The sequence below is a fragment of the Phallusia mammillata genome, chromosome 3 (genome assembly GCF_965637545.1).
Source record: "Phallusia mammillata chromosome 3, kaPhaMamm4.hap1.1, whole genome shotgun sequence".
In the NCBI taxonomy this organism is placed as follows: domain Eukaryota; kingdom Metazoa; phylum Chordata; class Ascidiacea; order Phlebobranchia; family Ascidiidae; genus Phallusia; species Phallusia mammillata.
The window spans coordinates 11,886,966-11,898,631 of NC_137254.1; the positions used below are offsets into that span (position 1 = coordinate 11,886,966).

Consider the following 11,666-nt stretch of genomic DNA (forward strand, 5'->3'; position numbering starts at 1 on the left):
TTAGTTTACATTTGATAAGTTTAAGTACGGATAGCAAGCAAGTTATATATGATGGCTGATTTGAACCATTTGTTAATTGCTAAAAAAGTGTGTGACAGTTACATGTTAAGGTTAATTGTCAGCAGAAGAAAGTTGTACTGGCAATGGCGGATTAGAAAGCGACAGCGCAAGTTTTTTGCTATTTGTTTGGCAGTGGTATCGAAACATATCGATAAAACCCGACGATTTTCGATGCTGCGAAGGTAAGACTGGTTAATGTGCACAGCTGCAAGGATGTACAAGTTGATGGCTAATTGTCCAAGTTTAAGGTCATCAGAATGGTGGGAATTTGCAAAAAATTATTACACTGATGAGTATTGGATAAAGGACTTCAGAATGACAAAGGCTACATTTGCTAAAATTCTGGAAATTGTAAAAGAGGATCTTCTACCTGGTAAGTTTTAAAATGTTTTAAGTTTTCATTTAATGTTTTTTTGCACATTTTGCAGATGAAAGAGCGGTTAGGGAGCCAATTCCCTTTGGAGCAATTGCTTTGTTTCAACTAGCTTCTTCAGGCGAATACAGAACAACAGGAATAGTTTTTGGTGTTTCTAAATCTTCTGTTCACAACTGTGTACATAGGTAAAAAAATAGGTGTATTGCAATTCAAAAAGTATGTTGTATTGCAATTCAAAACCTTTAAAAGTATGATTTATGCACAGGTTTTGTAGAGCAATGGTGAAAAACATTGACAACTACATTAAAATGCCAACTAGCAATGAAGCAAAAGAGTTGGCACAAGCCAACCAAAGGTGCAACAAGTTTCCCCAAGTATGGGGCTCCATAGATGGTTGTCACATTCATGTGTCACCACCTCAGCAAGGATCTGCAGATTATATCAACAGAAAAATGTTTCCATCAATGGTACTTCAAGCAGTTGTTGACAGATGGTACCGGTAAGTTTTTCTGCTTCATTCACTATTTTAATTTTATTTTTAAAAAAGAAAAATCTGTTAGGTTTTTGGATATAAGTATAAAAATGCCTGGATCTAGTCATGATGCTGCAGTTTTGAAAAAATCAAGACTCTATGAAATGGCGGACCATATTTTGCCCAAGGTGATAGTTTTGCTGTTCTTTTATGGTAAAAAATGTCTTAAAAATGGGTTTTCTGTTTCAGGGGGAGATTATAATTGATGGTGTGAACATACCATTGATGATTGCTGGAGATGCAGCCTATCCTCTTTTGCCATGGCTTATTAAACCATATACTGGGTCAAGTTTATCACCAGAACAAGTTTCCTTCAACTGTTACCATAGCAGTTCAAGAATAGTGGTTGAAAATGCTTTCGGCCGCTTAAAGGCAAGATGGAGAATTCTCCAAAAGCGAATTGCTATGCCTGTTGCAGATGCACCTATGCTTATAGCCACATGCTGCATTCTCCACAACATATGTGAAAATCAGCAAACTCCTGATCCTCCAGATTTTGTTGAAATACAACCATCCCCAGTGCAAGGTGGTTTAAACTTGGGTGAAAGGAGTGTTGTAAGAGACACTATTTGCCAATTTCTTGCAAATAACTTTCCTCTCAGAACAAGTAGTCGCTTTTGAACATGTTTTTATTGTGTGCGTTCTATTCATTTGTAATAAAAATGTGAAAAAATTCAACAGCACCAGAACATGTCATGTTGAAAATAGAAAAAGTGGGAATGGAGAAAAGAACAAGGGACTGTCAGTAACTAATTTTTTTTAAGAGCATCAATACATTTTTCATTTTCCCTCACAATAGTTTCGTTTAGTTTTTCATTTTCTTCTTTTATAAGAGCTCTGTCCTTTTCCCATTCTTCAATTAAAATCTTGCACATCTTTTCCCACTTCTCTCCTTCTTCTTTAGCTGCAAATAAGAAAATACTTAGTGAAATAGAGAAAATTCATTCAAACCAAGTAAATGTAGAAAAACTGCAGTACCTTTCTGTTTATGTCTCCTTTTGGTTCGCCCTGACTGACCTACAGATTAACATATTATTATTAAACTGTCACCACTTATAAACAATCTTTTCTGACAGATATATACCTGATATTCCCACCACTTCACTTTCACCTTGTGTTGCCTCTTGTGTCTGTTCATCTGCATTAAGAACACTTTTTCTGAACTATCTTGTTATTAAGTGTATTGAAGTGTAAATATGATCAAACTGGTTTGTTTAGGAGATATTCAGCAAATTTAAATCAGCAAAAAAATACATGTACTATTGATTACCTATTGATTCTAAGATATAAAATGTCTCCTCTTCCAGTAAACTTCTTCCACTAGAAGGTCCTGCTACCTCTTCCTCTGGTGGTTCATTAATATTTGAGTTGTCCCCAGTCAGATCAGGTTGATGTGGAGATGGTTCTGGTGTAACCTCAGTTTCTTGGGAAACTGGAATGGACTCTATTCCTCCAGATCCACATGCCTAGCATAAACAATACAATAATTCCATATTAGCTCAAAGAAAAGTACAGCCAGTATTAATATAGTGAACCCCAGCCTTTTGTAAATGTTTTCTTGAAAATAATTATTAACATGCATGTTAACAAATGTTTCAATATATTAGGTCAATTGTGTTAAACAAAATGCTGACACAGGTATTATGAAAATCCTAAATCTTTATTTCACACAACTTACCACACTTCTTGGTCTTGATGCTAAGATTCTGTTCATGATATCAAAGTAAGGCCATGATAATGCCTTACTGGATGCAGCACCTGATTTGCTAAGACCTCCACTTAAGTCATGATATGTTTCTTTCATTTTCTTCCATTTGTTTTTTATTTGGGTTCTAAACAGAAATAGAGAGGAGACATCATGATAAACATTTTGAAAAGTTGTAACCTTTTGATGTCATTTCATTGACTATCCCATCAAACAAAACATTTTTTCTGACATTTTTCGAATCCATTCGTTGCACTAATTTTTTTTCTTCTATGCAACAAATTAGGTCTTTTGTCGCCTTTTCTGTCCATTTTGCTCTAAAATCCTCCATCTTTAGAATACTAATGTTGTAATATAATCTAAAACAAAACCAACACTAAAATGTAAATTAATTTGGAAATCAATTTTATTCATGTCTTTTCTAAGCAGGCTTAGAAAGTAATATAAAACAATTTTAGGCTGATCAACTTTTCTGTCAGTTACAGTTACTAGCAACTGAAACCTGAATTTATAACAAACTTTCAGCTAAGCAGTTATCTAGTACACTGGTTTTTATTTCCTGTTTGGCACATAAATGAAACCTGTCTGTCTGAAATATGCGTCTGCCTCCCTTAAACTGTCTAATTAATGGCTGTTATCTGTCCACCCCAGCAGTTTACGACTCCAGAACCAGGAAACAGAGGCAAACACAGCTGTTGACACATGTACCAGGCGACGCACTCCCGCAAAAAGCCCTTTTCGATTAGACCACCTCGCGAGGAGGTCCGGAAAAAAGCCACCTTTTTAGCGAAAATTCGGCCACAATGGCTAAAAAGAGGGCCTGGCCACCTTTTTAGCCACATTTGAAGTGGCCATGTAAACCGGCCACGAAAGCGGCCGAAAATTGGCCACTTTTTCCGGCCGGCCCTCTTTGAAAAGGCCACTTTTGAAATGGCCATGTAAACGGGCTATTTGTTAAACTTTACGGAACTCCCCCATAAAATAATTTAACGAAGTTAATACAAGTTGACTACATAAAAAACATGCATTTGAACTTAAAACAACAAGCACGAAATAAAAGACTTCATTTAAAAGCGATTCAAAGAAACGCATTGCCATGTTGCTTTGATCAGTCATTAGCCAGTGTGGATCACAGCTGTGTTTATTACGTCACAATTGACAAATAGTGTCACCAAGGTTTACTAGATTTTACAGACAAAAGGCGAGCATTGCTGTTCGAAACAACGATATTATGATTCATTCGTCGTATAAGTGATAGTAGTGACCACCGAGCATATCCTATTGTTGACAAAGAAAAGCTAGTTACTGAAATGAAAATGTTTCTGTAGATCTTGTGCGTATGATTACTTTGAAAGTAACCTAGATCAGGCGTGTCAAACTCGCGGCCCGCAATGTGGCCCACGAAGCCCTCCAATGCGGCCCACGAACAGTCAACAATAATTGTAGTATTTTGTCAGATTTTTATCTAATTATACTAAATTTTTCTTACTTTTTCAAAGTGAAAGTTATTATTTAAACGGACATTTACCGAAATTTAATAGACAAATACAAATTCATATGTTATTATTAAGAATAGAAACGATAGTAATTAAACCGTTCCTTAAAGTTTCAGTCAAGGGTGTACAACCTGCGACCGAACAGCCACATTAAAATATATGTACTGGCGGCTGTGATGTAATTAAAACTCCTTTGTCCAAACTAAAACTGATTTTCAAACTGCCCTAAACAGATTTTGTGTTACTGAAAAGAGTATTACCAGCCTAGCAGCATATGCGTCAGACTTTTGTAGACCTATTGTGCGCAAACAATATATATATGATATAAACCTTTTTATTTACATCTGTAATTTTAAAACAAAAACCAGCAGATAATTGGCAGCTGTTGGTAAAATAAGGATCTGCGATGCGGCTGTCGTAGCGAAAAGGTTGTTTAAGTGTATAAACTTAGATCAAAAATCACATGTGGCCCTCGGCATAATTTTTAAACTGCAATGTAGCCCCTGAGCCCCACGAGTTTGACACCCCTGATCTAGATGATGTTTTGGCAAGTGAATTTATTAAGATGAACAATCCTTTTTGCATTTTCAATGAGTCCTTCAAAGGCAAACAGTTTTTTCAACATTGAAAAGGATGCAAACTTTTCTAAGGAACACCATTATTTCCAAAAGACTTGCACTTGCAGTGCTAGCACTAGATAGAAAAACGGTTTCTTAGTTCTCATTTGGAAATCAAAAAAGCTATCCATTATTTTGCCCGAACTATAACTTTATGATTCATTTTGATTGTAAAAAGGAAGCACAAGGTTTAATCACATGGTTTAAATGTAAGTGAGGGTGTTGTGAATTTCAAAGCTTGGATGAGTTTTGCACTTAAAAAAGGAATTATAAGCTATTTGCCACAAAATAAAGCAGCAAGTATAGCAGTTAAGAAACTGAAGACAATTAACAGTCTGTACACAGAATTAAAAGAAAAGATGTTTAAAAAACAAGTTCTGACACAACTGTAATGTAGTTGTTAAATTTGCTGTAATGTAGTAGTTGTCACAACTGTAATGTAGTTGTCAGTTATGATTCCAATAAAAAGCTTTATGGGTAGTTTTTAGTGTGGCAATAATCTGTGAAGTGTAGGATATGTTGAAAACGCTGACTGTAACGATAAGTTACCTAAATGAAACATGACCATACTAATGACTGAATAGAAAGTGTGTTAGTTAGTGGTCATTGTTAGTTTTGCTTAATTTACTTTTTTCTACATCTTGTTGTTGTGTTGTACCGAATTTACAACCGCTTCGTTTCGAGTCTGTGTCACGTGTGTTTTTGTGTTGACTTTGGTCCGTCGCCGTGCAAGTAAACAAAACACACAAATGATACCGTCTGCTGTTTACACCCGTGTGCATTATCGCGTAACAAAAATTACGTCACAATGGAATTGCTATATAAGATATGTATTACTTGTTTTTCTACACAAAACAATGGCTAGAAAACTAGAAATGTGGTTTTCCAATATATTGCCAACATATATATGTTCAATAAAGGCTAAAATTTGAAGCAGCACCCCCAGAAATTTTAGGCACGAGGCGCCACTGGTTCGTGGTGTCGTTTGCAGCCTTAGAAACTTGCGCCGATGATTGTATCTTAATTGTCGTAAACTTTTGTATACACTTCAGTTGTATAAAAATTCGGAACTAATGTATTCTTGCGCATATCGCCATTGTGATACCCACTTGTGTATATTGCAAATCGTTTACGGTCACCTTTTTTATGTTGTTGTATTTTGCAGGTATTGGTACCACATTTTGTATTATGTTGCTGAACACATTCGAAACACAGTGAAGTGGCAAATTTTGTTAGATGTCACACCAAAAAAAAGTTCATCCCAAAGAATGGATGAGGCTATACCACAACGTACTTTGAGTCAAGGACCTCGGTTGACTCTTTCGAACGAAGAAACTGTATCTACTTTGCCAGTACAAGAGGAACGTGTACCGCCTGCTGCAACCAATTTTGAAACATCTGCCTTTTCGTTGTTTTTAGGATGCCTTTGTTGTATGGAAAAGCGAAGGTGCTTTTTTACTTTTGCACAATTTATTTTTGTGTATTTACTAAACTAACCTTATGGTATTGATGTTGCAGACGAAACGAAAGAACAAAAACAACACTAAAGATGTTGCTCAAACAAAGGGTGGAAGCCCTATCCGATGACGAAATGCCACTAGCTTTTTCCATAGTCACAGAACCAAAGCAAATCGACAACGAGTTACAACATCATCTCCATACAGAGAAACTTTCATGGGTTTTTGACGAACAGCAATGTAATATCACCTGTAACGAAATATTCGCTTGTGCAAAAGAAGCAGCGCAGCAAGATATAAAACAGGTGACAAAAACGTCAATAAAAGAGTACGTGGAAAAACATGGAAATGTAATCGGTGTTGTTGAAGAAGCAGGAATAGGAAAGTCTACTTTAGCAACGCATTGGGTTAAACAGATTTTAAAGGGACATTTGGGAAATGTATCCTTTCTATTCTACATTAAGATCAAACAGGTCGACCTTACTAGAAAGATGGCCTTTCTACAGTTTCTTATCTCCACCATGTCGATTGAACAAAATTACACCCTAAAAGAATAAAAGTGTATTCTAAACGCCATTTGCAATGATCGAATGTGTTTTCCCTCTGCGATGTTCCTTCCAATTTTATAATGTCACACAACTATCTGATGTATGATGAAAATGTTCAGTTTGTTTCACTCACTCGAGTACTTGCTTTTACTTATCACCAATGTGTAATGACCAACAACTTCACAGGGCAGGAAAGTGAATTAAACAAACTGGCAAAGATGGCTTGGGATTAATTTCAAAACAAGGAGTTTGTATTCATGGTCCAAGCATTCGAAAACGCGGGTGTCAGGAAAGTGACAGCTGATGCATTGAAAAACGCGACCGTCGCAAAACATGGAAATTCAAACATAAAGATTTTGGATATTGACGAAGTTCGATGTTTCTTTCATCTCAATTGGCAGGAATTTTTAGCGGCTTACTATATGATGATGATTATGCCCCTCGAAGGCCCATAAACGACTTGCCGACAAAAAATGGGAAGTTGTTTCAAAGTTTGTGTTTGGGTTTTGCGACCCTTCAGTTTTCAATCAACTTAAGTCATTTCTTCCTGATAGTTGCACAAAATCTTTAAACCAAAAAACGTCTTTGCTCGTAAAATTCATCCAGCCCAAGCCGACCATCAGCAAAGACGAAATTAAGCAACTTTGTACATGGGCTTATGAAAGTAATGATCCGGAAATTGCTTCGTGTGTGGCTTTACAACTTCCTGATGAGCTCCACTTTGGCAAAAAGTCCCTTTCCCCAGACGACGTCCAGAACCTCTCCTTCGTGATTCAACACAGGGCGACACAGGTATGACTGTATTTTGTTTATATAACATTACATTGACTTGAAAATTTAAACGAGTGATCTTGGTCTTTAATATAAAGTACAATAAGAAACAAAGACTTAATAAGTTATTTAATTTTATTAGATCAGAGCTGTTTTCAGGTTTTTGTACAAAGTACAAATTTTTATTTCACTGTTACTGGGTTGTTCTTCCGTATACCGCTTTAAATAATACGAATTAATTAGGCAGTTTTGCATTCATAAACCATCTGCCATGTTGCGTGGTTTATTTGTAAATTTTGCAAAAATATTTGTAAATATGCTTCAAAATCAGTTGCAGAGTCTCGACCTCACTGGAATGAAAATCGGCATATCAGAAGCAGCTTCACTAGCTGGTTGCCTTCACAACCTAAAAGAGCTTAAGCTGGTGGGATGTAAGTTCGAAACCGGAGGCATCGAGAAACTTTGTGATGGTGTGAAAAGGCTAACAAAGCCGGTAAATGCTTGTTTTCTTTCCTTGTACAAATATTTGATTCTCTTTCGTCAATAATATTTTGCCCCATTTGGCAAATTAAGTCTTTTCAAAGCATATTTCGACTCAGAAATTAAGGTTAAATTCATATTAACACACCTCATCAGCATGTCGTAACTCAAAGTGATGCTGCGTATTTTTACTTATCTGCATTTCTTGCCACAAAACAAATAAAAGTTATACTTTGTATTAAAACCAGCTGAAGGTACTGAATCTCTCGTACATCAAGATTGGCAGCTTGGAAACCGAATTTCTGGTTAAATGCATTCACAACATTGAAACGCTGCTGATGAGATGCTGCAAAATGAAAAATAGAGAAATAAGAAATCTTTGCAATGCAGTGAAAAATCTAACAAATCCGGTAAATTTCACAATTATTTTTTTGTTTAATATTGGTTTTCGTGAAATGATTTGCATAACAATTTTAATCAACTATTTCCAGATTAGACAAATCAATTAATATTGCATGTACTTACCGTAATTTAATATTTGTCCTAAACATTTTTTGTGCGAAACTGTAATTAAATTAAACGAGATATTATTTGTCACATCAATATTAGCTGAAGAGACTTGACCTCTCATACAACATAATCGACGCTTTGGGTTCAGCTTCACTTGCTTGTTGCGTTCAAAACATTGAAGAATTGGATCTGGAGGGATGTAAGATCGGAAATGAAAACCTCAAAATAATCTGCGATAGTGTCGGGAATCTAACAAAGCCGGTAAACCATCATAACAGCGCCATTCTGTCATGTTTATGCGCCGTTGGTAAACACTAATCAAAATATTCTAATCAAGACCAATGTGTTACGTTTCGAAGAAAGACTTTTTATCAACATTTTTATAAACAGGCGAATTACACCTGAAAATTACAAATATTGTGATTGAAAATTCTGTTGACGACGTGTGTAAGCTGGTTGTGTGCTATGTGACGATTAACATTCACTGCTGCAGTAAAATAAACTTACTTTTTGATTTACTTGTTCAAAAAACTAGTTAAAAAAGCTCGACCTCTCTTGCAACAACATCGGCAATACTGGCGCAGTTTCGTTCGCTGGTTGCGTGCACAACATTGAAATCCTTCTATTGAAAGGATGTAAAATAGAAAGTTGTGGCGTAGAGAATCTCTGCGATGGAGTGAAACAGCTAACGACCCCGGTAAAAAGTAGTATATTTATGTTTTGAATAAAAATAGAAGATTTAATTATTAGCAAAAATTACTTTCCTTTCACAAAAATACAACCAACAACACAGTTTTATTCAATTCATATATAAGCAGGACAAAATAATTGTACAATTGACGTTCATATTTCCTCATTTTATTAATAGAAGAAATGTTAAAGATACATTTGGTTTTACTTAGGCTTTATTAAATTATTATTTATTACTTTGTGATGTTGCTGTTATTGTGTAGTGTCTGAATATAAATAAGTAACTGTCTTCTTAAATACTGACAAGGTACGCTGGAATGTTTAGTGTTCTCATGTAACTGCATTTGTCATGACGTGAAATCTCATACTATTTTTTGCATTAAATTTAGCTAAAGTGCCTTGACCTCTCTCGCAACGAGATAGGCAATCCAGGCGCAGATTTTTTGGCTCTTCACGTTCAAAACATTGAAATGCTGATACTGGAAAGATGTAAAATCGAAAGTGATGGCGTCGAAAATCTCAGCAATAGAGTGGAAATGCTTGACATGCCGGTAAAATCTTGCAGATGTCTGTGTTTAGTGAAAAAACTATTATTGCAAAAACATTAGTTATGGCAGTGGTTCGCAAATTTTTTTTCTTTTAACGCGCATTTTAGAAAAAACAAAAATTATTTGGCGCACTTCGAACATTTGAATAATTTTTTAGCTGACAAAGGCACTGACTATAGTTTAATAGCCTAGTTGAATATCTCAGAGACGTGGAGCATGTTGGCCTAGTGGTCTAAGCACCTGGTACTACTACTCTACTTGATTCATTTTTTTTTCTTTTTTTTTTCACGGGGTTCGAACCCAGGACTCTCCCGGGGACGAATCCCGATCAGGTTTTTTTTTATGTCTGTATATGGGTCAGGCGCGCCAGACCGTTCGGCCAAGTTCCTGCCCATTCTTGATTCATTTTAATTTCAATATTTTTTGCGGCAAACCTTATGACATCTGGCGGCACACCAGTGTGCCGCGGCGCATAGTTTGGGAACCACTGAGTTATGGGGACACATTTTTATTTCACACCGTTCTTTTTATCCCTGCAGTTTGTCCAAAGCCATTTGTCATGGTTGGGATAATTTTGCAGGTGGTGTATATCGTTTGACTGTATGGTCCCGAAGTAAAACGATTTCTATACGTTTGCATTCACGACCTAGTAAGATATTTCATTTTGTTAATCGGCAAATTGTTTTCATATGTAAAGTTTTGAAATGTGCATGTAGTTAAAAACCATTTTTGCTAAATTAAATTCATGCCATATTCAATATGAAATTACACAACACTTGGTTGGTGGTTCTACCAAAAGAAACATTTTTGCAACATCATATGTGGACAAATAGACAAACATCAAATTTATAGCACATTTAAATACGAATGACGATTCAAACTGGATAATTTTTGTTGTATTAAAAACAGATGAAAAGGCTTGATCTTTCTGACAATAAGGTGGGAAACCAAGGCGCAGTCTCACTGGGTCGCTGCATTCGCAAAACAGAAGAACTGGTCTTGAGGGGATGTGATATCGGAAATAAAGGCATTGAAAAAATTTGCAATGGAGTGGTAACAAATCCGGTACTTACTTGAGCAAACTGCATCTGGCACACGTTTTGTTTTTAAGTGAAAATTTAATTATCAAAACAATCCTGATTAGTTAACGTGCTACAAGAATATGATCGCGTTGATCAACCTTAGTTTATACTCGACGGCAATAGATCCCTTCTCCAAGTCAGTATAATTTGCACCATCTGACATGTGTTGTAGTAACGACAGTTGATCGTTTCTCGGCGATGTTTTGCCAAATAGCGACTTTGTTAGTGCGAAATTAAGTGTCATTCAAATCATAACTGCCAGAGAACTTGTGTACAAAGAATTCCATAAGCAGACGTTTTAATCTTCAGTGCTGGTTATATTTTTGACTAAATTACTCTTCAAGTCTGCGTGTAGTGTTTCTAAGTGTCATTCTGTTTATTGAATTAAAATTAGATGAAGAAACTCGACCTTTCCTGGAACCTGATAGGTACTCTGGGCGCAAAGTCGCTGGCTCGCTGCATTAACAACATTGAAAATCTGCTGCTTATCAGATGTGAGCTCGACAGTGAACCTGTCGAAATACTTTGCGATGGAGTGGAAAAGCTAACACAACCGGTAAATCTTTAGATCTACATGCGAATCAAAACTAAAGAATGTCAATGTTAAAACTAAAGAATGTTAGATGTGTACTACTTTGTTGGATAAAAATATTTTCGTATCCCGCATCAAAATGTTACCAGCTTCTTTGTACAACAGCCGGTGGACGTAACCGGCTTAGTGCTAAATGCTATTAACAATATTGACCTACAAACAGTATTTTTTAACAACATTTTAAAAAATTGGTACGCCTTTA

At 36.0% G+C, this 11,666-nt stretch overlaps 1 protein-coding gene across 2 annotated transcripts; it reads right to left on the reverse strand.

Annotated features, from left to right (window-relative positions):
* Positions 1-1,579: 1,579 nt before the first annotated feature.
* LOC145220115 (uncharacterized) lies at positions 1,580-2,796 on the reverse strand. 2 transcript variants are annotated; one of them, XM_080087407.1, is made up of 5 exons: positions 2,647-2,796; positions 2,239-2,434; positions 2,053-2,106; positions 1,947-1,985; positions 1,580-1,872 (listed from the first exon to the last, which is right to left on the reverse strand). In XM_080087407.1, exons 1-5 carry the CDS (start codon positions 2,770-2,772, stop codon positions 1,718-1,720), a joined length of 570 nt encoding a protein of 189 aa, XP_079943533.1. In that variant the 5' UTR covers positions 2,773-2,796; the 3' UTR covers positions 1,580-1,717. The 2 variants fall into 2 exon arrangements, with proteins under 2 accessions (XP_079943533.1, XP_079943534.1); XM_080087408.1 differs by lacking the exons at positions 1,947-1,985; positions 2,053-2,106.
* Positions 2,797-11,666: the final 8,870 nt, after the last annotated feature.

Bases quoted from the DNA above. Each gene is read 5' to 3' on its own strand.
- LOC145220115 (XM_080087407.1), bottom strand. From the start codon at position 2,772: ATGAAAGAAACATATCATGACTTAAGTGGAGGTCTTAGCAAATCAGGT. The intron at 1,986-2,052 runs GTATATATCTGT...GTTAATCTGTAG, and splicing joins TGAAGTGGTGGGAATATCAG to GTCAGTCAGGGCGAACCAAA. The intron at 1,873-1,946 runs GTACTGCAGTTT...TCTTATTTGCAG, and splicing joins AAGGAGACATAAACAGAAAG to CTAAAGAAGAAGGAGAGAAG.